Source organism: Oenanthe melanoleuca, chromosome 5 (genome assembly GCF_029582105.1).
Source record: "Oenanthe melanoleuca isolate GR-GAL-2019-014 chromosome 5, OMel1.0, whole genome shotgun sequence".
Classification (NCBI taxonomy): Eukaryota; Metazoa; Chordata; class Aves; order Passeriformes; family Muscicapidae; genus Oenanthe; species Oenanthe melanoleuca.
The window spans coordinates 11358482-11386192 of NC_079339.1; the positions used below are offsets into that span (position 1 = coordinate 11358482).

General features: G+C 41.5%; 1 protein-coding gene across 5 annotated transcripts in view; it reads left to right on the forward strand.

The window, feature by feature from the left end:
* DENND2B (DENN domain containing 2B) overlaps positions 1 to 27711 on the forward strand; it is a 149767-nt gene that overhangs the window by 52142 nt on the left and 69914 nt on the right. For 4 of the 5 annotated variants that reach the window (XM_056492270.1, XM_056492268.1, XM_056492271.1 and 1 more), the window contains one exon: positions 12402 to 12506. In XM_056492270.1, coding sequence (XP_056348245.1) covers positions 12427 to 12506 — 80 coding nt within the window. In that variant the 5' untranslated portion in view covers positions 12402 to 12426. Of the gene's footprint in view, positions 1 to 12401; positions 12507 to 22935; positions 23037 to 27711 lie in introns of those variants that run through there. The other variant, XM_056492272.1, reaches the window with a different exon arrangement.

Below are 27711 nucleotides of genomic sequence, written 5' to 3' on the forward strand. Positions count from 1 at the left end.
GAAAAGATTGATCAAAGGGTTAAGAAAGTGCAGTTGTCTGAAAGAGCAGAGATAATGCCTTGAAACTGCCATAAAAATTAAACTGCAGTTTGACAAAACCCCTCAACTTTCAAACCATTTTCTCACATTTTCTTTAGAGCCTCACCTAGAATACAGCTACTGTGAGGAATCAGCCAAAGTGAATGTCATTTTTTTCACACCTTTGGATTCTCTAGGATCAGAAAAAAAAGCTTCATAATGTGACTTTTGCATCTAAAACATAGTATAAAGTAAGCCTATTGCATGAGGATGTTCTACCATGTATTTTTCTTTAGGTTAAATAGGAGAATATTTGTCTGGGGAAAATGAGGTAGGAGTTCAGATATTAAGAAATAGGCACACACTAGAAGAGAGAGACAGTTATTCCATCAGGAAGCTTCAGGAATTCATGTCCTGTAGGAACCTGTGTATCCTGGTGCATTTATAACACCTACAAATTTCAATGCAAATTATCAGTCAGAACATCTAAATCCTCAGATCTATAGCTAGTCATGAAAGGTATTTGAAGTGGATTCATAATCTATAAATCTTTACCTTTTGGAGTTGCAAAAGGCATTTATCTTGTAGCAGAGTGAAATCTGCTGTCACTCAACTTTTGTTCACTGTGCACCAGTTACAGGTACAATTTTATCTGCCTCTATAATACAAATCACCTTCCTGGCATCATAAAAATGTTCACAGGTATTGATCTACCTTTTGGAGGACTAGGACTGAGTTTTGAATCAACTGTTGCCAAGTTTGTGGTACCAGCTGGAAACCACGTGGAATTTGGCAATGCAGACTTCATGCCAGACAAAACTGCTTAGTATCTGTCTTGAATGTTTTGATTTGTTCATTAGTCAAACACAGGGAAAATACATTCACAGAAAGCTGACACCAAAGAGTTTCTGTGTAATAGATTTTTTTTTAACCTTCAAAGACTTATTTGTTTTGTGATGATGGAATTTTTAGTAGGAAAGTGTTGTTTATGCTCCGTGTGTGTACTTTATTCTGCTTGATTTACTTACTGGAAAAGAAGTTTTATTTGTGAAGTTTATTATCAGATTGTGTGTGCAGTACCTCTACCTGTAACAATTTGTCTATTTGTAGATGCACATTTTTAAATTCTCTGTTAACTGGTATTGGGAAGATGAGTGTGCATACAAATGAGCTAAAGGAGGAGCAGTGAAAGGAGTAGGAAACAGGAGAGAAGTCTGAGCTATAATTTCTTTTCTGGTATCACCCTCTCCAAACAGTAGCAAAGGAGTGTCTGAGACTAGAGTTAAGGTGAGAACTGCATAAGCATAAACTCTATGAAAGCAGAATACAATTGCAGTTTTCCCTTTCACTAAATGTTATATGTTATATGCTGAGTTGAAAGGGACCCATGAGGATTGTAGAGTCCAACTCCTGGCCCTGCACAGCACACCACAAAAGTCACACCCTGTGCCTGAGGGCATTGTCCAAATGTTTCTTGAGCTCTGTCAGCCTGGTGCTGTGACCCCTGCCCTGGGGAGCTGTTCCAGTGCCCAAACACCCTCTTGGGTGAAGAACCTTTTCCTAATACCCAGCCTAAACTTCTCCTGACACAACTTCAGGCTGTTCCATAGTTGATCATAGCAAAATCTGCTTTGACACTTTTGTTGTGAGTAGACAGGTCCAATTCTGAAGGCCTGGTTGATGCAGAGTTATTGTCTATAGTAACGACACTTTAAAAGAAACAATAAAAATATTTTTATATAGGGAGCAGATCCAAATTGGACTTCTGCTGCATTCAGCTTAAAACCACAGGAAAGAAAGATGAATGCCAGCTTCAGTGCCAGTGCCATCCTAGTTTGCTCAAATATGGACTCCCATGAGATGGGGAAAGTTTGAGTCAAACTCTGCTGTAGGCTCACTCATGTATGAATTAAGAGAGCACATGTGTTCACATAATAGATTTTATACCCTGGCCTTGTTGTGAAGAAGATATTTCCATATGGGTGCTATACCAAATTTACCCTACTGTGTATGGAATGCTTTCTGCTTGGCAAAAGGCCAAAACATTCCCTGCAAGGGAGAAGGGGCTGAAATTTTATCTGATCAGAGTGTTAATCTGTGTCCCTTAGGCTTATCTTGTGGCTCTTTCTGTGTTGCAAGGGCAATGCTGCATATGCCTTTTCAATGAGATCATTGCAAAATCAAATTGCTATTAAATGATACTTTACTCAGAGTTTTGAACAAAACTAAAGTAGGAACACCAGTGCTAAAACTTTGAGTAGAAATGTTGGTGCCATAGCAACATTCCAAATGCTGTCTGGATAAAATTATTAATTTCACACAAATATTTCAAGTTAATGTTACATGTTTCAGTATTGTTAAACATAAGTGGTAGCACATTCTGGCACTGCAGCCAACCTGGAAACAAGAAATGGGACCGTGTTCCTGCACACACTGGCTACTTGTTATTCCTGGACACAGCTGACTGTAAGGGCATGGGATCACATTTTCTACCTGACACATTTCTGAGGCTGTGCTCTCCTGTGCCCTCTCTGGCATTACAGATGTTCAGACTTGGATTGCAAGCAGAGAAGTGGGATTTGGGAAGCTTGGGAGCATTCTGCATGGGCCCATGTGGTGGGGGCAGTGCTTGTCTGACAGCCCCTGTGGGTCTCTCTCCCCAGTCTGAGAACAAAGCAGTTCAGGCTGTAATGCTCCTCTGTGTCAGGTTTACTCCTGCTCTCTGGCCTGTGAAGAAAGATTGTTCCCTCAGCAGAACTCCCCAGCACAGTGGGTCTATTCAGCCTGCATCTGGGAAGATAGTTAGTGCCTTCATTTATGAAATTCCTATCATAGAAGTGTGAGCTCTTTGGAACTTTGGCTGGTCTCTTGAGATGTCTCCAACATGTCATGTACACAGCTGCATGTAAATCATTTTCATAAAAGGAAAGAAGAGAAGTTCTTTCAAATCATCAAATACTATCTCCCAGCATGTGAAGGTTTAAAAGATATGTGATATGATTCACAGTTTGTTTGTGGATTTGTTTCTGTTTGCCTCCATCTAACCCCCTGTGGTTCCCTCTGCCACTCTGCATGCAGCTCACATGGGAACAGAGCTAGAGTTTCTGTGGCTGCTGTTTGGTTTTCTATCTCTGCTGGGAAAGGCTGCTGCTGCAGAAATCCTCAGCAGAAACCCCACTGGCAGGAGCCACTGTCTAGAGTGGTGTGGTGGCTGCAATCAGCTCCAGTGGGTAGATGGGGAGGTGTTTCCCTGCCTCCTTCTTCAAGGAATGTTAAAACAGGTCTAAGTGTTTCCAGTTGTTTCTCTGGCTAGTGCTTGCAGGCCTGATGAAAGGTGATTTATAACACTTTTGCTTGTGGTAGTTTGTTGAAACTTTCCTTTTATGAAGATGACAAAGGTCAGTGCTCTGGGAGCTGGACTCTTTCCTTGGGAAAAGGCTGTGTGTACCTGTGACTGAGAGATAGGTGGGAAGGTATTTTCAACTCACAATCAGTTTGTGACAGTAAGGGAAGAAAGCTTATTTATATAGTTGTTATAAAGCCAGGGGATATCACTGAGGACCATGATATCATTCAATTTTCAATACATCCAGTTCTTCAGCATTTTGTTTTATAAAAATATCCTTTGTAGGAAGAAACAGCTCCTTCTCGGTTGGATCTTACTGACATTTTTTACATTTGTGAAGGGCAACTCTTGAAATCCCTTATGTTTCTTCTACTGATTTTTTCAGTGTAGATTCACCCTTTCATTTTCATTTATTTATTTATTTTTTGTTTTAGTGTGGAGAGTGAAATTCCAGCAAGGCTGACTTAGTGAAAACTGAATTCATGTTGATAGCTGGGGAGAAATGTAACTTGATCTTCTGTCTCTAGCCCTTGAATCAGGAACTGAAATAATTGTTCTAAGACTCTGGTCAAGTTGCCAGAAAATGGAGTGGTGCTTCTGCCAGATGGTCACTGCAGAAGTGCCAGACATTCCTCCCCTCCTTGAGCTTGCAAGTGTGTGTATTTGAGAAGGAAAATGCACACAGGCAGCAGGGAGCTGAAATGCTTTTCTCCCTGAGGTGCTTGCTGGGTGTGCAGCATCCACAGGGATAACAGTGTGTGATGGCTGGCAAAGGGATACAGGCACAAGGGCTTGAGTGCAGGAGATGTCTTGCTGAGCATTAGTCACTCTGTCACAGGGCTTGACAGACAACATGAGGTAAATCCACCAGAAATGGGGCTGCAGGGCACGTCTTACAGCAAGAGAAGCTGCTTCAGTCCCTGAAGGAATCGTGGCTCACTGGAAGACATGATGGTGCCTGCCAACTGCTAAGCCCAGCTGTACTGGTTAATATTGGTGCCTTTAATTGAAACCATTGTGCACTACTACTGCCCTGCCTTGTAGGAGCTGCTGCTGCCATAAATCTTGATTTTTCCACATTAGAAAGCTGTGTTCTTTGGGGCTATTGAAAAGTCTTGGACTTTTTTCCTCCCTGCCCCCCTTTTTGTTGCTATAGCTACTAAAATTTTTGTTAACAAAGGGAATAAGAAGTAGTTTGCTGTGCTTAGTTTGTTGTTCTCATTCTGCTATATTGTCATTCTGCCAATATTCTCTCAGTCATTTCTCCTCTTCTTTTTTTCCTCCAATCTCCCTTAGAACCAATTCTGTAAAGAAACTGCAGGAATCTAGAAACTGCAAGTCTCCTGCAGTCACTGCAGGGCTGTGTGTGCATGAGGGATGATGGTTCTACTCATGAATCAGGGACTTTTAAAACTTGAATTTAGATTTGAGTTTGGGTTTTTATGTTGAATGACCAGCTATGCAGACCCTGAGCACTTCTCACTCTCATGGACTTGCACCTGCTTTGCAGGACTGCAGGAATTTCTGTCACTTTTGAGTGAAGTCTCATGTCAAGTTACCACAGTATTGCAGATCCATTTTTTCTCGAAGTATCTTCAAAAAAATTCAAAATTTATTCCATGAGGAAGATTTTAGCCATGGAATGAAAATATCCTGGAGCGTGAGGAAAGGTGGGCTGTTTTCTCTGGTGGGGGAACAGAATGTGTTCCCAGTGTGGAAGGGAAGAAGGGGGCTGCATTTCTCTTCCCACCTGGAGTTTCTTATTGCTCTTTTATCTTTCTTGTTTCCCATTTGTGTTTTTCTCATAATATGTTAGCTGTCCTTCACCTCACTTTGCTCTACCAGTCTTGAACTCTTCTGATGTTTGTCTGGATCTCACCTCTCCTCTCTGCTTCTTTTGCATACATCCTCTGTTTCAGCTGCTAGGAGGGAGGCTGGGATTCACTCATTTTGCTAGATCCATCCTTCTCTCTGACAATTCTTTACTTAGTTGTCTGGGGTGGGAACTTAGGCAGGGCATGGACTTCACCCTTTCAGTCAGGCTGCTCGTACCTCATTGGAGTTTATCCTGGGAGTACAGGGGACTTGGGTTTGTTTCTTTTGGCTTGGAACCTGTAGTGTTTGAAGGAGAGGAAGGTGGTAGCCAAGGTGTTCATAGACATGAAGGGAGTCTGAATCAGAAAAGCACTGTGCATGAGAGAGCTGCTCATTGCCTCAAGTCAGGCTAGTTTTAAGCCTCTGTCTCTGGTACAGCAGTGATATTTGGAGAGATTCCTGAGGTAGTAGGAAAAATAGGAATACCTTTGAGAAAATGGGCCATTCAGCCAGATGCCAGAGTGTGGGTGGTGGGCTTTAATCTCTAGCACTGAATTTGCAGATCTTACCTCGAAGCAGGTTTCCTAAGACTGAGACTAAAATCCATGTCAGAGCTCCAACACAGCTCAGAGCTTCTGCATCCTGCAGATGTTGCTTTAAGTGCAAGAACATCACTTCTAAATGTAAACAGATACCTTCCTGAAAGGTTCCTGCACAAATCCCTAATACAAACAATGGACTTACTTGCCATCCCATTTGTTGCTGCTAATGCCTGTGTCCAGGTTCACTTCTGGATGTACTTTGGATACAGGGAATTAAGATCTTCTCTAGGGGAATTAAAATCTTTTGTGTGCCTTCTACAGATTCCCTGGGTAACTGCCAAGAGCTGAAGAGACAGACCCAATGTTGTTCTCATATTTTGTACAAGCCAAGACAGCTTTGGCCAGTGTTTTCTACTCACATCCATGAGGTCTCCAGCCCATACCTCATCCTCCCAGGGTGCTTTTATATCATAATATTGAGACAGTCCATGCAAATGAATAATTTCTACACTGGAAGCATTAGCACTGGCAGCTTGGGTCTCACAGATAGGACCTGCTTCTGGGAGATACTGGCTCAGGGCAGTCACTAACACACAGTGATCTAACCAGAAGGAGATTCATGCTATTGCCACATATCAGCTTTGACCTTACTGAGGTGTCCAAAGATGATTGCCCTTCTTCCCATCACATATCCTTAAAACACTTGCAAGGCTGGTATACCTGCTAATAATTTTCCAATTCTCACTCTAGCAGAGCTCTGAGTGGAAGCCACGTGTGCCTGATGGCAGGAAGGGAGGTGTGCTGACAGCTCTGGGGGCAGCAGCTTGCTCTGCAGGATGGCTGTGACCTGTGTTTTGCCTCAGATGATGCTCTAACAAATCAAAACCTACAGCAGTTGCAAAGCCAGTCTGCTTCTCAGCTGTCTGGCAGAATTTGTCAGCCAGCCTTGGTGTGAGGAGGGTTCAGTCAGCTCAACTGGGAAGTTTCTTCTAAGACTTACTAAGACTTTCATCTTTGTTTGTTCACTCTGTGAATTGCATTGGGATGTTTTTAGGGACTGGTCACACCCCGTGGGAAATACCAAAGGACAGTCTATTTTCTTATAATATTCTTTGTGACACGAGATATTAATGAAAAAGAATCTTTGTTCCTCAAAGCTAACCAACTCTCATTCCTTAGTAAATTAACAATCTTGTTTTTGTGTCACAAGAAGCAATTAATTATTGTGCAAATGGTGTTGATGTTGCTATTAGAGCATTATGACTTCACTGAGGAGTAAGCAACAGGAGCAGGTGAGCTCCTGAGACTCAAATGGTTGTTTTTATGTAAAAATCCTAAGGATTAAGGGATAGAACAAGGGAAGACTAATACCAAAGAATTGTGATATATGTTGGGAATAATTTCTAAGTAGACCCTTTCTACCCTGGTACCTCAAATCAAGATATTTAAGCTTGAAATAGTCAATGTATTTTTAAAACCCAAACCTTTTCTTTAGCCTACACAGGGAAATACCAATTTCTGATTCAATAGCAGACATATTTTCTGTTCATGCCTCCTTCTCTAAATGTGTTCCTTGGTTTTCATATTTTTCTTCCATTTGGAAGCTAGGACTTCCAAAGGATTGCCCTAGGACTGCCAAGGGTAATAGAGGAGCTGAGCACTGAGTTCTTGCCTAATTCAGGCATTAGGTTTGGACTGCCATGTATTTCAAGTGAAGTCTGTTCTCTCCACCAGGTATTGAGGTATTGCCCATTTTCAATTGAGGGGGGAAGAATAGCTTGGGAGAAGATAAATGAAGTAATAAGAAGATAAAGTAGGGCAAGTAAGACAGAATAAAGGCACAAAATAGGAAAGACCAAGAACATCAGAAAAGGGAAAAGCATTTTTGGTGACAGAAAAACAGGAAAGGAGGGTGAAGGGTGAGTTGAGAGCTGTCTTTGCTTTAAGCAGAGTCTCTGCTTTTCACCTGCCTGGGGGAGGTACTTCTTTCTCCTCCAGTAAGTGCTGCAATTTCAGTTTCCCAGTAGTGTCAGTTCAAGTTCAATTCAGTGTGGACTGAACTGCTGAGAGAGTGGTTTTGGCATTGCAAGGGCCAATGGCAACCAAGCTCACTACTCCTGCTGGTTCTAATAGGAAGTTTGTGCTATAAGTAGAGTTGCCACCTAGCTGTGAAAGCTTAGCAGAGAGTCTGGTCGCTGACTTGGTTGGAAACAGGCTGTGGATTGTAGGGATGGGAATTTTGGATGAGACTGTGGAGTGAATCCCCATCCAGAGAATATCTGTATGTAGTTCTGGTCACAGTGTTCTCAGGAGTCTCTGCAGGCGCCCTCTCAAGGCAGGAATCTTTAAACGTTTTATTGGACTTTCCAGTTCATCACAACTGACTGTTGTTCTGGAAGGACATCATTATCTGTTTTACTGGAAGGGAGTAGGCAAATTGCCACAAAGCAGGCTGTAACTTCTACACAAGAGTTCAGCTGTACTACACCTCTTGACTTGTGGGCAAGCTCCCTTAAAGCACTCAGAAAATAAAATAACATGTTAAGCTAACTTCTTAATGGCTAAAGCCATTCTGTTGCAGCTATTGTTAAGAGAAAAATAAGTAGAATCATCAATTATTATAAATACATTGATGAAAGTTTGTATTTACAGTAGTTTTTCAAAAACATGAGTTTGTTTTAGCAGCCTGTAGTTCTTTCCTGTTATGACTTCCTGTTATGCCTCCAGGTCTCTGCCCTGTGGGGCAGACCAAAGGAGTAATATTTTCCCATATTTTCCAGATCCCAGATCAGTGGAATTTCAGGGGAAAAATAATCTGCATGAAAAAGCTTCAGAACTCAAGATCTCAAGTAGATTTCAAGCCATTTTAGTGGTAATGCCAGGAGAGGGCTTGGGAACCTACATTGAAAGACTCCCTTCTCAAGTCATCAGATACCACATGTAAATTCTTCTTCTGGGTTCAATGATATTCACCTTCCACAGAAGAAGAGGAAGGAATCAGTTCTTGGAATGTGATAACTGGTGGGCACTGTGCATTAGAAAGCAGGAGGTTTTCTTGAGACCTTGAGAGGCTATGAAGTAATCAAAGCACTCTGGGTTGCCTTGACTTTTCAGGTGCTTACTTCAAGCCTCACTCCTCAACTCCCTCCCATTCACAGCTTTTAGTGAAAAACATCTTCCACTTTTTCAGCAGTGGGACTGAGAGTGGGTGCTTCCAAAGTCTTGGGATGCTTTAGGAAATTAAGAATACTTTTAAACTGCAGAGGGGAGGAGCAGAGGATTGGCCCATCCCCTGCTAACACTTGTTAATGGAATTAGGCATTCAATGATGCTGTGCTGTTCATTAGCCCAAAATGCTTTCAGCACCCCATAAAATTCCCCAAGCCACAGAAAAGTGTAAGTATACCATGAAAAGGGGGGAAGATGGTCCATAAGGAATATTGTCATTGGAGCTTCCTGCAATGATGGAGATCTGTTGGGAAACACCAGCTTTGAAGCAGCCCTTTTTAGTCAGGATGCTGAACCTTGCCAGGTATGAGCCACAGATCCCATGTTGCCATCACATAATTTCTCATGTTTGTCTGTCATCTTTACTTTTTAAACCTGGTAAATGATCTGTGTAGGTTTTAGGCAAAATTGATATAACAATTCTACCATTTGGGCTCATCAAATTGCCAGTTTGAGAGCTACCCTAATCAAATTAGTGAAACCATGTCTGGAGCAAAGCACAAATTATGGCTAAATAAGGGTTTCAGAGGAATTATTTACATTTACAAATGAAACAGAATTCTGCATTTTTAGACCAGGTTTGTTAGATGGTTTATGAGGCAATGCAGAATCTGTGTGACTGACTATTTTTGGATTTGTTTTTAACAGTATGTCACAATACTTGAGAGATTTTGGTTTCCATTGCTTTGTGAAGAATAGTTTACAAATACTGTAATGAGGAATGCTCTCACCCAAGCCCAAGGGATGTGATTCTGACCCTACAAAGAGTCAATAAACCTGCAGGCTGTCAGATTCATTTCAAGGTTCTAAAATAACTTTCTACATAACCACAACGTTTCATTTAGGTTTTCTTTCCTTGTTTCTTTGCCTCTGTTTTATGTTTTTCCTTTAGTTTTGGAGTGATGTGGATTGGTGGGCAAGTTTTTTGTGGTGGTATAAGTCCTTGCTTCCAGGCACCTCTGTAAATGGCTGAATATTTTTCTGCCATGTTCATACTGTTTGCATTTTCTCTGCATGTGCTGGGATGATGCCAGCATCACCTGCAGTAAAATATTAACCAAAATAAGCATTAAAGACAAATTGAATAGAAAAGTCAGTGCATATCACCACATTTATCATAGTCTCAACTGCATGGGAAGGAACACGCTGATATCACTAAATCTGAAGTATCTTGAGAAATTGTCTTTAGGAACTCAATTTATCTTTAGTTGAAAACAAGCCACTTTGTTCTACTTGACATTTAAGGTGGCTTTGAAATGTAAGATTTAAATAATCACTCCTTTTAAATGTTGACAAAAATTATTTTTATCAAGCTTTGACATACTTTTCTTCTCCTCCCCTCCCCATCAGATTTTGGGTATGGGAATAATGGGGTCTCAAAAACAGCAGCATAAAAGTACACTATATATATATTTTTTTTAACAAATCAGATCAGTATCCCATATTTTTGAGGATCTCTTCAGCTTATTTTTGTCTTGAGCAGAAAAGCAAACCTTGGAAAATTAATGTTACACATGTGTGCTAACGGTTATTGTTCTCCTTATGCCATCTTTATCTCTCATATTTTTCTCACATTAAGCACTAGTAGGTGATTTAGATTTAAGACAGTAAAAGTATTGAACTGGTGAGTGGAAAACATGAAAAAAAAACTGCTTACTCTCTGTGGAATGTACAGTCCTAGAAAGCTTGGCCAGCATTAGCAGCCTTCCTTTTTTGTCCCGAGCAATCCCTTTTCCAGTCGGAACAGGCAGTTCTGTAACAGTCCTGTAATCTTGATAATGTAATGCTAACAAAAACAATGAGACACTGGAGGAATTTAGGGAGCTTCAGTACAGAAAAAATGTTACCAACCAGGGGAAAAGAATCTCTACTTAATCTGGGAAAATTGAAACAAAACAGCAGAGAAGGACAAGTAGACCTGGAGTCTGTGGTCAGCATGATTGACTCTGCCTCTGGAGCTGCAATCTGCAGATTTTCTGACTTTGTTTGTGGCAGAACTGCTTGGAATAAAGTGGTTTAGAAAATATCCTTTGACTGTGATAGGTCTGTTAGTACATGGATTTTTGTGTGTTGTCAGTCCCCAGCTTGCTTTGCAGCATCACATTACAGTGGCTTCTCAAGCAGTCTGGACTTCCTGTGGGTTTGAGTAAACAAGAAGTTTTGCAACACTCCTTATTTTTGCATTAGCTGTGCTGTTAATGGTCGTAGAAATTGGTAGTTCTGGTCAGACCTTGGGTGGCAGTGCTGTAAACCATGGTAGATATTTTAGTTTATAAACTAAGCAGCATCTCAGAAACCACCCAGACTGGTGCCAGCAGAGCCACAGAATCCTTCACAAATGACTGTTGTAGCATCAGGTGGAATAAATACTGTTCATTTTCCTTCTCAAGGGACTCAGCTGGCATTTTAAGAATCTTATCATGACATGAAAATACATTTCCTCCCTCATTTTGCAAAATATTTCTCAAGGGACTGCAATGACAGAAGGAAATGGCCACTAAGAGCTGTGCTTTACCCTGGAGAAACATGGGATATAGTCAATGGAGGGGTACAATATTAGGGATTCCTGCTTTTACATCCCTTGGATGACATCCTGGCCTTTATCCACATCATCATGTCCTCCCTCCAGTCACAGCATGACATTGCTATAAAGCCAGCAGAATGAAGGCAGAATAAATCATGGTACTGGGCTGTTTCTTTGCCAGTGTGCAGCAATGCCACAGAAGTGAGACCCATCTTTTGGGTGCCTAACTTTACACACAGGGCAGAAATGAAGTTCACTGCTTTTGGGATAATATCAAATTGCTAAAAAAACAGCTAGGAACTGATAAAGATTCTTTATATTACCTAATATAGCCTAAGACAGCTTTACTTTAAAAATCCTGAGGTCAGTAGAGAAAACTGCTTGTGATATTTTTATATCACAAGCAGGTTTGAAAATTATATTCAAAAATCCATCATTGAATAAATTTCACTACTAGAAAATATTTCCATAATAGAGCTGCACTTTAAAGGTGAGAAAGCTTCTTTATTCCTTGGGGATAGCTGTGGTGTGGTCAAACTTCCAGTGACAGCTGTGGTGTTTGCAAGTATCACACAGTGCTGCTGCTGGCATCTCCACATACTCTGGTGGATGGAAGAACCACACTAAATCTGTGATATTTTGTGAATTTGGATCAAGCTCTGTTCATCAGACAGGCCAGCACCTGAAGCACATACCTACTTCTCTTAAGTTGTCTCCATTTATAGCACTGGGCTCTGATAAATTTGGCTGTGGATGTGCAATAGCAGCAGTAGAGAGGTAGGGTTTTGTTTCTCAGAATCATGACTACACTGATTGCATTTCATAGAATGAAAAGCAACCTGGAGTTCTGCCTTTACACAGCATAGTTGTTCAAGGAGTTAATTGCCATTTGGGCCTCTTGAAGCTTAACTGACTTTTCTTCTCACAGATATCCACATTTCTAGAAAGCAGAAATGACCATGACTGCCAACAAGAACAGCAGTGTCAACAGCAGAGCTGGAGGGAGTAAAGTGCCTCAGGACACTCTGGATAGGTAAGTGGAGAACTGCAGGATTTGTAGATTTTGGCTAAAGTTGGTCTGTGATTGGAACAAGATATCTGTTCAAGGGCAAGCAACCTCTATTCCAACACAAAGAGCTTTGATGCAGACAACCAGCAGCCATTCTGTTTTTTTTATTAGGTGTATTATTCTGTGGTAGAGCTCAGCAGAGTTAAGCTCCATATCCTTGTACACTTCTCAGTTTGTGTGTTTGCCATCTCCTAGTACAAAATAGTACAAAGATAAAATAATGAGGGGCCAGAGTGGCTTAAGGAATTTCTAGAGGGATAGTCATACATAGATATAAAAACAGTTCCCTAATGATCTCTAAAATTCTCAAGTTGTTTATTGTCCTTCCACCAGTGCAGACAGATTGGTGCTGGGAACTTGGGTCCAGACTTTGGCAAAATTTGGACAAGTCTTTTGTTTCGAAATGGTTTCCATTCTCAATAGCTTAGAAAGTACTGTGGGATAGTAAGTTATTGGATAGTAACTGTCAAATAAACTGTCTTTCCTTATCATTGTCATCTGTTTCAATCAGAATTTGTCAGGAAAAGATTTTGTAAGTATAAATAAGGGCCTGAAGCTAAGGAAAATCTTTAAGTTGCATTTGCACAAGTGAAGAGATGAATAGGTGGTCATGCACCAGTTCTCCATCCATTCTCTTGCCTTATGTAATCTCCACCTGTCTCTGAGAACCCTGGCAAGAGGATGTTACTTGAGTCAGCCATGAGCATTCTTCATTTGAATCAGGCTGTAAATCAGTGTTGTAAGTGCTGGCATCATAAAAGTTTAAAGCTTGCAAAATTTCTTGTAAACATGTTCCAAGATTCACTTAAACTGAACAGTCAATGTCTCTGTTCAGAGTGGGATTTGACTGGGCATTTGGAAACCTGTAAATGCACTTTATAATCTGTGGTAACAGTTTCAGTTAGTGTTGATATTGGTATAACACTGGTTGCTAAGATATATTTTTTAGAGCTATTTTCTTGTCAGTCTTAGTTTTGGTGGGGTTTATTGTTTCAAGATTGCTCAGTTGATGATCTTAAAGGTTTTTTCCAACCTCAGTGATTCTAAGATGCAAGGTGTAATTCAAGGAAATGGTGATATCAGCTGGTTCAACATTTTGTGATTCTTTATAGGTCAGAAGCCAAGTCTCTAGAAGTCTTTCTAATTACTTTGGCTGCGAATCACATCCCTGTAGAACATGAATTTAAATTTTAATAATAAAAATCCTCAGTGGAAAGAAGGTGCCTCCATGTAAACATCCATACAGCTGTATGCTTTGCAGGCATTAAGACTCTTGCAGTAACTAAAATTCCCTTTGCCCTCACCAAAGTGGGAATTAATTGTCATGAATCACCAGAGTAATTTTTTGACCAGAGTTGTTTGAATGGCACTTCAGGAAATGAGGGAAAGACAAAGAGCAGTGCAAGGACATTATGTGGGAGGATAGCTGTGAGTTTCACCTGAGAATATAGTGATGGGATTCATGGTTTTCTGCTGTGAGCACAAGAGGGGAAAAAACCTCTTGGCTCTAAAGAAAGTGAAGTGTTTTAAATATAACCATGCTAATGTATTTTTTTTTAAAGTTGCCTGAAGTTCATTTACCACTTGTTAAAAACTGAGATTTTTGTGTGGTAGGAGAGAAAATTTGACTGTGCTCTGAATGGGAAAATTGGAGAATGATGACAAGGGCGGTTGAAGGTAGGAAACATTTTCACTACAAGACAAGAGCAGATTGATTGTGACTCTGCATCCTAGAAAGGGAAGGGTTGAAGGAGAAGAGGAGAATCTGAAATGATATATGGAACAGAGATGATAAATAGGGAAAAAAAATATTCCTTCCATTTAAGAACTAATACATATCCAATGAAACCAGAAGATAACAGGTCAAGGATCAGTTGAAAAGAAGGCACTTTTCAGCAGCATGTTTTTAAAACATGAAACTTACTGTTATGTGATGCTGCAATCAGACAAATCCATGGAAGAAAAGTGTTCCAAAGCCTTTTAGTCACAGAAATAGAATGTGAGCCAACAGACTCTTAAGCTGGTTAAGCTGCACTGCACGTTCTTGTTCTCTTCTCCAGGCACCTGCTAACTCTCATGGTCAGTGACTGAACCTTGGAGCAGGAATGTATTTTAGCCCAAGCCAGTGGGAACATTCTGATGTTGTTTGGAACAAGAGTCAGTTACAGGAAGCAAATTGGAGAAATTGCAGAAGGGTTGTTATGCTTACAGAAGGATACTCTGGCTTTCAGTGAACTTCCAGGGTACAACTTTAATCCTTCCTTGTGAGTCACTGAGGTGAGTGCCAAGGAATGGAAGGATAGGAAAGCACCTTGTGTGCAGCTGGAAGTGACTTCTCAGCAATTCTGGCAGGAAGCAACTCTGTGAAATCACTTTAATCCTTCAGCAGGGGACAATGCCCATGGCATGACTGCAGCTACTGCACAACCATGACCCTTTTGCATCAAATGAGTTTGATTGCACCATAGTTACAAGGATAGTAACTCTGAGGAAACCTTCAGAGAACAGAAGTCACAGAAAGGGATGATGGTGTTTGTAGCTCTCTCTCCTTACAATGTGGCTTGCTTTCCCTTAGCTAATGATTTAATATTTATCTGGAGTATTTGTGTTTTATCAGAAACTCTATTTGTTATTAGGTATTTGTCTAAAACTTGTGTTTTCTCCAGTGCAAACAAAGGTAATTGAAATGGCACTACTATCTTTGACTCAAAAATCACCTCTACACTCTACTGTATTAAAACTAGCCAATAGTTATGTCTATGAAGTCATCTTCTAGTCAGCAAAATACAGCTTTCAAACTTGTATGCTGTGTAGTATAACAGATACAAGGAGTCAAAAAAAATCCTCAACAAAATAATTGTATATTAATATACTATTATAACTTAAAATTGCAGCTCAGTTTGAGATGCTAGATGCAACAAGGACCAATCCAGAGCTGAAAAATATTTAGAACTGAGTGGCTACATAACTTCTGTAAATAACTCTCAATGTCTTTGCTTCAGGCTAACATGCCAGCTCTTAACTCTGCATCTCAAGGCATTCTATACACTTGGGCCTTCTCACCTGCTACAGTAACTGAAGTACAGAAAGGGTTTGTTTTTAGAGGATTCCATTGATTTAGTTTTTTATCTGAGTTTATTGCCTGAGGCATGAATAACATCAGATACTGGAGATGCAGACTTCTTCCAGTGTATTTGTAAAGGGCAGAATTTCTCTTTGCCTGTAAAATTTTCTGTGCTGCAGGGTGTGCCTTATGTATGGGTCACACCTTGGAGAATAGGAGAGAGCTTTTGAAAGCACAAAAACATTTTATAAAAACAATTGCAGTGAACAAAAATTAAGTTTGCTACAGGTAAATGTTTTACTAGCATGGTGGCTTTGGTAGAATATATAGAGGGATTGCTGTGATGAGCTAGAACAAAAATCTTTCAAATTTAGTGTCTCTTAAGAGTTTGATTTGGGAAGATAGCCAAAGCAGAAACCAACCCTGATTCCAGTTGTGGCAAAGAACTGTGTCTGAGAAAAACAGCTCTCAGAGGCCATGTGCCTGAGGAAAGCCATGCCACTGGAATCACAGGGGTTTTGTCACAGACTGGATTTTGTGATGTGGATTGCTCTCTTTCCACCCATCTCCACAGGAAAGTGGTGTCCTCACAGAGGATGTTTGTGGAGGGTGTTCTCCAGCTGAGCAATCATGATTTATTGGCACTGGGGGTGCTGATGTCAGGGGGTGCTACAGCAAGAGACCAGAGATTTGTGCAAACAGAGGATTACATCTGCAAATCACCATGAGCACCAAGTTGCAAACTTCTCATTTCTAAATATATTCATTTGAATCTTTGAACCAAATACACTCTTACTTGGTTAAAACTAAAATCTGATATCATGAGTTAGATCTTTCTTCTTACTGAGTACCCACAAACCTCTAAATATAGGCTTTGGATTTTATTTCCCAGCAGTGTGTGAGGACATTCCTGCTGTCACTGACAGTTTGTCACCCCTATTAGCCTAACATGCTGAGACATGTTTGCACTAACTTTGTGGCTCAGAACTTTTTCCTTCTTCAGAAATTCAGTTAATAGGACAGAATTTTAATTAGTGGAGTTACTTTACCTCCAGTGAAGGCAATAGAGATGCACCACATAGTCTGGACTAATGCAACTAGAGACACAGGAGCATTTCAGATGGATTGTTTATAATTCTTTAAGTATCAAATAAAATAATGGCTTACATTTCTTAACAAAGTAAGCTGGTGGGTTGGTTAGTAGAAATATTGTTTTGGGTTTGTTTCCTGTCTCCATCATGTACACAGGTCCATGCTCAGCTGTTTCACATGCATGTCTTGTGTTTTATTATTGCATTTCTCTCGAGGCAGAAGCAATCTAAGAAAGATCTTAGAAACTAAGAAAACTTCTAGAAAAATCTTAGTTGAAGGAAGACTTTGTGCCTGTGCTTCAGCCTTTAAAACTTGAAATTTATGATCACTAACAAAATCAGTCATATTCAAGCCAAGCTCATTCAGTTTTACATAAAATGTATTTATTTATTTTAAAATGCAATTAATTCTTGGTCCACATTACTAAATCCAACTGAAATACTTTGTTTCCCTTGAAAGGATTATGTGGTTATGGGCTGGGCAGAAGTCTAGAAATATTTTGCCTTAGGAATTGACACCTCCAGAATTCTTCAATAAAAGAATGTAGATACATCCAGTGCTGGAGTTAAGGAGTGCTCTGCTGTAAATGCTGGAGTAGGGCTGGCAGTTTTTTCCTTTGCTGGCTTGTCCTTAGAGTGCTTTATTCTCTTCCCTTTCCACAGTAAATTTTTAATTTCAAAGATAATCTCATGTCTTGAGAAAAACTCATCTATTTAGGGAGGTCATGTTCAGAGAGGCAATGTCAGTGCAGGACTTCTCTCATTTAGAGACATCCCTTCATGGATGCAAATGTAAGGCTTTTTGTTTGTGTTATCAGATATGTAACAATAGAACTTTAAATTAATTCTTATTCATTCAATCCTTCTGCTACTCCTAATATAAGAAAAAAATGCAGATTAACCAGTGGTCCTCAGCTCTGTGTAGGCACTGCCCAAGTTTGTCAGGTCATTCATCCAGATGTGATCCAGTCTGCCTGCACTGACAATGAATTATTTTATAATTTTAATGCAGAAGAGCTGTGTTCACATCCAAGGTGGATGACTCTAGGGGCAGATAGGGCAGGACAACACTGAACAACTCCCTCACCATTAGTTACAGAGCCTTGGGAGGGAGATAACTCTGCATCCACCACAGCAGAGCCCTGGTCTTCTTAAAAAAATTATTACAGTAAGAGAAACAAAATATAATTAATTGCATTTATGTATTTCATGTGAATATAAACATAAAGACTACCAGATTTATTACATACCCTGAGTTTTTGATTGGAGAGAACTTTGAAGAATGCAATAACTTGCAAATCAAAAGATGCCCCTTCAGCTCTCTGTGCTGCTGTAAAGCAATGAGGTTTTGATCTTACTTGAAACAATAATGTGTGCAATTTTCCCACTAATTTTTGTGTGATTGCCATTGTCTTAGCACATTTATGACACAGTATTTTCTCATCTCTTTCCTTGCTTAATCTGTGCACAGTATTGCTGTGAGTGATAGAAAAGCTGCTTGTTTCCCTTGTGGATGGCTGCATTTCAATTGCAGGTGAAAGGCTGCACTTTAATTAAAGGGGTTCACATGTAGTACACAGGAACAGGGAAGGCAGCAGGTCCAGAAGTGGTTGCTGATTGTTCACAATTTTTGGGACATTTGTGCATGGTTTGGAAGGTTAGTGGATGCTGTTTTGTGCATATTTGGGCATGCAAGTTTTATTTGAGGGCCCTGAGGAGGAAGGAGTGAGACCAGCTTGAAAAGGAGAGTCAGTTATGTATGCCTAAAGCAGGAAGCCAAGGCTTTTTTTCATTTTTATTTTATAATAAAAAAATTCTGTTGCCTCATCAGTTATGAGGTGGCCTGGGCTAAAACATATCCCAGTTTTTCCAGCCAGAGCAGCTGTCAGGGACTTTGTTAGAGCAGCAAGAAGCCAGTGGTGTGAGTTAAACTGAATGGTCTCAGCATGTCCTAGCCTCTCCCCACTGCCTGGGCTGAGACCTCTCTCCTCTGCTGCAGGAGATCTCCTGGCAGCTGAGCAGGGCTCAAGGCAGTAAGACACTCCACACTGGACTTCTGAGTGGGATTTTCCTGCCAAAAGTACTTGCCCACTGCTCAGAAGTAATAGTGAGAACATTTATGAGCTCTTAATGAATTTGTGAGAAAGAGAAACAACAAACCCCCTGTAGAAAATGTTTTTACTTTAGAAGAGAACCAAGTTTTAATATTTTGACAGTGAGCTTGAGAACAGGAAGAATAGTGATCTAATAAAATTCTAAGGCTAAGCAATATGCTCAGTTATTGGAACTGTGATGAAACACAGCTTTCTTATTTTGTTTAAACCACTGAGATTTAGAAAGCCATACAAATAAACTTCAGCCAAATAACAATGAAAACTGAATAACTGATATGAAATCTATTAGCAAATATTCTACCCTTTAATTTACAAGCAGAAACAGCCTGAACCATGCAGCTGACAAATTTTCAGCAGCTCATTTCCCAGCAGTGCAGAGTTTCATTTGGTTCAGAAGGGAATAAGAGTTGTTCTTTACCCTGTAAGCTGGAGGTGCATTTGGAACGTGGAGCTCTGAACTGGGCCATGGGAGGTGGGAGGGCACCTACAGCCATGGGGAACAGAAACAGTTGCAGTGGGAAGGAGTCAAAGTGCTGGTTCAGATGACCCTGAAACTGGGAAGGGTTTGAATAGGGGCTTTGACTGTCCTGCTGCCCTTTATCTGGGCCAGTGGCAGCAGTGCTGTGCTGGTTTCCAATGGTCCAAGGCACGTTCCCCTCCCTCGCACTGCTCAGCACCAAGCCCAGCCTGGCAGAGCTGAGGCTGTGCTGGAGCCTCTGCACGTCACTGCAGCAGGGCTGCACAAACACGGTGGTGGGCACAGTGCTCTGCAGACACGAGAAAAATGGTTTGTGAGATGAGGTGGCAGCTTCTAGTCAGAGCAAGAGAAAGAATTGGAGAAGTGGACCTGCTTCTGGATACATCCTTTGGGCTCCTTAAACAGTGGATAGTGGGGAATTTTGCTGTTCCATTTCTAATGCTGGCTGGTTTCTTTAATTTTAGAAGTCCATTCAGGAAGAATGCACTTGTCAATCAAACAAATCACTTTTTCTTAGCTGGAAATTATATCAATATCTCTCTCCCATTTGCATAGGTTCTTGAGAAAACACCCCAACAAAACCTAAAATCTTGATTGAATTTTGCTTCATTAAGCTTCAAATCAAGTTGACTTTTTTATTACTTAGAGGCTACAGGAATATAGTGAATTCCCTTCCTATTGTCATTTAATTCTCATGACACTTTGAATGCTTTATGTTTTTATATGAAGCAAACCATACCTTATCAGTAAAACTACCTTTTCTCTTCTATTAAGTTTATATTTTCCAAAACCAATGGAAACTAAAAGATTAAAAAGAGAAACTAAAAAGTCTTTAAAAAACAGAGTTTTAGATGAGAGATTACACTAAAGAGGTATTTTTAATGCAACTTGTTTGACTAACACTGCAATCTTTATTTGTTTAATCACTATATTTACAATAATGTATTCAGCGGTACTAAGATCTGAACTAAACTTAGATATTTTTACAGAAAATTATTACAAGGGCTTGATTTTGGAAATGTTTCTGATATCTTTCCAGTGCTTTTACTGCACTGAACTGTAGTGAATAGAATCAATGAACAAGAAACATGTTAAAACACTCACAGCAGTCCCCACCAGTGTGGTATCAGAATCAGAGCACAAGTTTTATGGGGATTTGTGTTTGGGGGGTGATGAGAAGTGAGACTGAAGTATTCAGGGAGTAGGGCATAATAGTCATGTGCATAACATTTTTACATCATAATGCCAGTATTCCAGTTTTTCTGGAATGAAACTCTACTGCTTTCTGGACCAGGGAGATGCTGATGATTTCACTGAAAAGACCATCAAAGATGCAAGTGATGAACACTGCAAATGATATTCCATGTTCTGTGAATATCTGTCCATTTAGGAGTTAAGACACTCATATCTTTACACCTGAGCTCTTGAAAAGCCACCAGTGTGGGAGAACAATTTCTTTTCTCTGCCCTAATCAGTCTGGATTTGAATCAGTTGCTTAGAAATGAAAGGATCTGGGTTGTCTTATCAGTTTCCTGCACTGTTGGGTTGGTCACCCTATAAATATATTTTCCACTTGGGCAGAATAGAACATTAAAAGAGACATAACAGAATTTTTGGAGATTGAATTTGAAAGGAAGATCTAAACATAATAAGATAGATAATATATGTTCCTCCACTGACTGGAAAAAAACCCAACTCATTGGCCTGGGAAAACAAAGCAAGAAGTACACAGGCATTTTCACTGGCTTCACCCTCTAAATAACATAATCACTATTCACTAGGCAATAATGTGTGATGAAACTGGGAATTAGGTGAGTGCTTGATTCAGTCTCCACACTGAGCATCACCTTCAGTCTTCACACTTGAGAATAAACATTGGCAGCAAATGGCCTTTAAAAGCAAAACAAACTGTAAGCATTTTTCTTCAAGCAGGAAAATGGGGGCTAATGGAAATACACAGGTAGCATCTGTATCATTACAATATATACCTCCAAAAATGCCCATAGTTCCTGGGAGACTTTTTCAAAACTTTTGTCTCAATTGCCAGCATGCACTCTGAGGTTATTTCCATTCTGGCCAGGCCCTGTGTATAGAACTGGCAGTGTGCCACATGGGAATGTGTCACATTCCCTTGGCACCAGGGAACCCTGGAGCTGTTGAGCAACAGGCAGCAATGTGCAGGCATCTGGTAGGATGGGCTTCAGTGCTGAAAGCAATTGTAATAGATATGATGTTCCTAATAAATAAATAGCACTTTAAAAATTTACTGAGTCAATCCATAAAATTCTATTGTAGTCAATGGGAATGTCAGTTCTTGTAACAACCTGACTGCTTTTTTTGAGAGCCTAAATGTCCTGTTTGTTATTAACCAGATATGGAAATCTGGCCCAGAGTGTTCATATGTTGCTCCTGAAGCTCTTTGTTAAAGCACTATTCTTATAAAAGAAATATTTTATGTTTATCATATTAATGATGAGCTTTAATGCCAATATGTGTTAGTATTTTATTGTGAGGGAGCTGTAGAAAATTGGTGTAGTATATGAGAAGTATTAATTTGTTTTCTTCTCTCTTTAGCTATAGAAAGAAAATGTTAGGTCTGTAAAGCAGGGTCCCTTCAACATAGGTGATCCACAATACTGTGGCTGTACAGCAAGTGCTTTTTTGACAATTAACAGCACCTAATAGATGGAAATGGTATTTTTCATTTTGGATTCCTAGGATAAGCCCATCATGCATCACAGTTTCCTAAAAGTAAGCTTTTTCCAGGTAACAACATAACTATCTGAGCTGTAAAAGCAGAATTCATTGCAGTGGCAGCAGCACAGAAAGGCTTTGTGATTCAGATTCTGCTAGTGAAAGGCTGAGAAGGTCCTTTAACAGCCAATGCTGGCAGGCAGGTGGGCTGCAGGCACAGGGACTTCTGTGCCCAGGATGGGGCAGTGCTGGTGACACTCAGGAGTGGGTGGTGCTGGTTAATCCTCCTGTTGCCACAGCATGGATATCTCCAGCTGACTCACCTTTTTGATTGGGCAGTGGGACGTTCACCCCAGGAGGCAGCTGGGACAGAAAGATTGAATTTGTTCAGTCCAGACACTGAGCAAATGCCCAGTAATGAACCTGCTCTCACACCAGACTCTGCCCCTCAGCTTGCTGCTGAGTTGGGAAGCCTCTTTATGTCAACACAGGCAAAGGGGAGATGGCAGACAGCCTGTTGGCAGAGACCTGAAAGCATTTGAATGTGATTTTTTACCTCTCCCTTTCCTGTCAAACAGTACTGTCACCCATGTGGGCTTCAAGATAGGGGCTGAGCCTGGCAGGCTTGCTCTGTGTGTGTGTGGTTTGGTCCCTGACACAGCTTCCATGGTTTCTTTAGCATCAGGCAGCTGGATTGCCTCAGCTCAGAGCTTCAGGAATGAATTGTAAGCTGTTGCTTCCTGTAACTTTAAAATAAAACCTGAATATTTGTGGGCTACCTGGAGCAAACTTCTGGCTTGCCAGATTTCCCACACGCCGGTCCTTCAAAGCCAACACGTGAGATTGCAGAGAAAGGCTTTGCTCCTGTTTTGTTAAACATTAATGGCAGTTTCCTCCCCTTAAGCACACAAAGGGGCAGAGGTTTGACAAACCCTCTCAGTGTGTCATTTGCTGCTTGTCAGGTGAAGCAGGCAGTGTTCAGGGAGCACAGAGGTCGGACTGGGGATTCCTCCACCTCCATTCTGCATCTTTCCAGAAGGGAAGAGCTTCTGAGTAAGTCTGGGTAGGCTGAAGCCATGGCAGTGGTGGGCAGCTGTGTGCTTGTCAGGGGCACAAGAGGAGGAAATTAAATACAGCAGAAGTGCATGAAGTGCCATAGCACTGAATTCCTTAGTGTCCTTTCCCATTACCAGGTTTGCAGGAGATGAACTATCTACTCACAGGCAGGAATTCAACACCAGCTTTCTGCTTCCTGAAAGTAGCTAGAGCAGTAGCTTTAATTTCCAGAGTTTGCATTTCTGGTGTGGGACTAAAACTCATTTTTACAGCCCTTCTCTTCCCTTGCTCCCTCTACCTCTCTTGCTCTCAAGCAGAACCTCATGTCTCTAAAGCTAAATGCCTGTTTCTCATCTATTTGATGAGATTCCTTTTTATCCTCTTTAATTCTTAAAGGAGATTTTAAAGTAACTCAGCTGTGTTCATACCCATACTAAGATAAATTTGTTTTTATTGTATAGAAAGTGTTGGTCCATTAGAGAGAGACCATAGTTGTTATATTTAGGCTGAATATGACTGTGCTTTTTTAACTGCTGAGAAGAAAACACAGTATTAAATGAAGTGCTGCTGTGTGTGTTGTGTTGGTTTTGATGCCTGGTGTCAGATTTGGGGTTTTTGTGGCATCTTTTTTTTTTTTTTTAATATACTTTCTGTGAAATGTGCTTTCTTGGCTATGAGACAACTTGTATTTTTTTCTCATTGAATAAAGGGCATAAGTCACAGGTCTGTGCTTTTCAGGAAAATAATCAGTATTATGGGTCCAACTCTATGAGGTTCTGAGGGATGTAATTTAGGGTCAGAATCTGGACTTCAATTTACTGCTTCAAATATTCATTATCTGAGACCCCATGGGTTACTGGAAGAAGTTTGTTGTTTGTGTTGTAGTCTGTAGGGAGCAAATATTTTCAGAGCTGATGAATTCATAAATGTTGCCTGTTGGTTTTTCTTGCTGCTATATACACAGATGTTGGTATTGCCTCACTTGCACCATAGCATTTTCATTTTCTGGATGTTTTGCCTGGTGCAACCTATGTAGCTTCCTGTAGGGACATGAAACTTAGTTTTGTCCTGGAGGGAAAGCATGTGTGACAGGAGAAATGTCTTCTTCCTTTTAGTTGCTCTAAGTTAATGTTTAGTTGCCCTAAATTAAGTAAATCATTGTTCACTGTGCAGCATTTCTATTTCAGGGCAGTGACCACAAAGTATTTTCATCCTTAGGGTTATACTACATACAAATTCTCTCATAAGAATTAAAAAGTGAAGTGAAATGTTAATATATATTGGCCAGCTTCTTATAGAAACTAGTGTAAAACTAAATCCACAGTTTTATGAGAAGCCAAGGTCTTGTGAGAATCAAATGCTTATAAAGGATATATAAATCCCCCAGCTATTATTCTGATTCCAAATTTAGGCTTGAGATCCCACAGCTCTTGTAGGTGTGGTGTTGAAATTTGGTCTGGGAGGCTCATTTCAGGCAGATGAGTAATGGACACGTTTAAGTTACCCTTGATCACTGTGAACAAAGTCATGGGGAGTGCCTTACCCTGACCTAACTCTGCTCCTGTTGACAGTAATGGGCAGCAAAAGGCAGAGAGAAGCCAATGTCTGAATCTTTTGGAAAGTTTCCTTTGGATCATGTTTCTGAATATTGGTGTGCACAGTGCTCCAGCACTGTCTGATTGTTCATTTGTTAATATGCAGTGAAACTGGATTAGGGCCAGATGTAGCCCTTGGTCAAGTTAAATTCAGCCTTGTCTGGGCTCTTAGGTAAATAAGTATGATAGCAACTGCAAGTCACAGCTTGCCTTTTTTGCCTTGTTCCCCCCTATATTTTCTTTTTTTTTTTTTCTTTAAACATTTATATGTATATGCCAGCAGATTGGGGAATAAACAGATCAGAGAGTTTTTCAAAACTCTGTTCAACTAAGGAAAAACCCCAACAACTTTTGGCTGGCCAGTTTTTTCATGTGATGCTCAGTTGTGGGTATGCCCAGCACATTTCCTCTTTTTCCTGGCTTGTTTAGCTAAAAGTAGACTGAAGCACACTGTAACCAGTCAGATATAGTAACCTAAGTTAATTTTCAGTGCAAACGTTATTTAAACTGAAACTTTATTTTTCATAAGTGTACATTTGCACCAGATCAATGCCTTAAATCTTCCTGTACTAACTTATGCATCAGTTTGGATCTGCAGCAACTTTTCCTTAGCAATACTTGATTTGTGCTAACATAAGCCAGAAGAAAAATCAAACGCTGGTTAATAGATTTTTAAAGGAAGGGAATGACTAGAAATTCCCTCATAAATTCAAGTCAAGTATGTAATTTCTTAATCTGCACAAAGCCATTGTGTTGGCCAAGGCCGAGCCCATCAGCGACCATGGCAGCGCCTCTGGGGTGACGTATTTAAGAAGTGAAAAAAGTTCCTGTGCAGGAGCTATTGCAGCCAAAGAGGAGAGGAGTGAGAGTGTATGAAAGGCACAGCCCCGCAGGCACCAAGGTCAGCGGAACAGGAGGGGAGGAGGAGCTCAGGCAGCGGAGCTGAGGTTGCTCTGCAGCCCGTGGTGCAGCCCACGGTGCGGCAGCTGAGCCTTGCAGCCCATGGGGACCCACGGGGATGCAGAGATCCAGGTGCAGCCTGTGCAGGAGCCCAAGGCAGAGCAGGTGGATGCCTGAAGGAGGCTGTGACCCCATGGGAAGCCCGTGCTGGAGCAGGCTCCTGGCAGGACCTGTGGACCTGTGGAAAGAGGAGCCCACGCTGGAGAAGGATTGCTGGCAGCACCTGTGATCTTGGGGTGGACCCGCATTGGAACAGCCTGTTCCTGAAAGACTGCACCCTGTGGAAGAGTTACCCTGGAGCGGTTCATGAAGAGCTACAGCCATGGGAAGGACACACCTTGGAGAAGTTTCTGGAGAACTGTCTCCCGTGGGAGACACCACATGCAGGAGCGAAGAAAGACCGTAACTATCTCCCATGGGAGAGACCCCGTCCCGGAGCAGGGGAGAAGCGTGGCTGTCCCCAGCGGGACTGATCCTCTGCCGGAGCAGAGGAAAAGTGCTCCTGGCTCCAGCAGGAGCAACACCATTCCACAGCAGGGCAAAAATGTTCCTGTCTGCAGCAGGAGAAGCCCTATTCCAGAGCAGGGGAAACATGTTCCTGTCCTCAGCAGGAGAAACACCATTTCGGAGCAGGGGAAAAGTGTTCCTGTCTTCAGCAGGAGAAACACCATTTCAGAGCAGGGGAAAAAAGTTCCTGTGTCCAGCAGGAGCAGCCCCATTCTGGAAAAGGGGAAAAGTGTGTCTGTCTTCAGCAGGAGAAACACCATTCCAAAGCAGGGGAAAGATATTCCTGTGTCCAGCAGGAGCAGCCCCATTCTGGAAAAGGGGAAAAAAGTGCCTGTTGTCAGCAGGAGCAACACCATTCCAAAGCAGGGGAAAGATATTCCAGTGTCCAGCAGGAGCAGCCCCATTCTGGAAAAGGGGAAAAAAGTGCCTGTTATCAGCAGGAGCAACACCATTCCAAAGCAGGGGAAAGATATTCCAGTGTCCAGCAGGAGCAGCCCCATTCTGGAAAAGGGGAAAAAAGTGCCTGTCGTCAGCAGGAGCAACACCATTCCAAAGCAGGGGAAAGATATTCCAGTGTCCAGCAGGAGCAGCCCCATTCTGAAACAGGGGAAAAGTGCTCATATCTTCAGCAGGGGCAGCACCATTCCAAAGCAGGGGGAAAATATTCCTGTGTCCAGCAGGAGCAGCCCCATTCTGGAGCAGGGGAAAAATGTTCCTGTCTCCAGTGGGAGAGACCCCATTCTGGAGCACAGGAAAAGTGTGCCTACCTGCAGTGGGAGAGACTCCATTCTGGAGCACAGGAAAAGTGTGCCTACCTGCAGTGGGAGAGACTCCATTCTGGAGCAAGGGAAGAGTGTAACTGTCTCCAGTGGGAATGATCCCATTCTGGAGCAAGGGAAGAGTGTAACTGTCTCCAGTGAGAATGATCCCATTCCAGAACAAGGGAAGAGTGTAAATCTCTCCAGTGGGAATGATCCCATTCCAGAACAAGAGAAGAGTGTAACTGTCTCCAGTGAGAATGATCCCATTCCAGAACAAGGGAAGAGTGTAACTGTCTCCAGTGGGACTGATCCCATTCCAGAACAAGGGAAGAGTGTAACTGTCTCCAGCGAGAATGATCCCATTCCAGAACAAGGGAAGAGTGTAATTCTCTCCAGTGGGACTGATCCCATTCCAGAACAAGGGAAGAGTGTAACTCTCTCCAGTGGGAATGATCCCATTCCAGAACAAGGGAAGAGTGTAACTCTCTCCAGTGGGACTGATCCCATGCCAGAGAAGAGTGTAATTGTCTCCAGTGGGAGCGACCCCAGACCAGAGCAGGGGACGAGTACAATTAGTGTCTCCATTGGGAGTGACCCCATTCTTAAGCAGGGAAAAAGTGTGACTATCTCCAGTGGGAATGACCCCATTTTGGTGCAGGGGGATAGTGTAACTGTGTCCAGTGGGAACCACTCCATTCCAAAGCAGGGGGAGAGTGTGAATGTCTCCAGTGGGAGAGACCTCATGCCAGAACAAGGGAAGAGCGAAGTAACTGTCTCCAGTGGGAATGACCCCATTCCAGAGCAGGGGAAGAGTGTAATAACTATCTCCAGTGAGAGTGACCCCATATT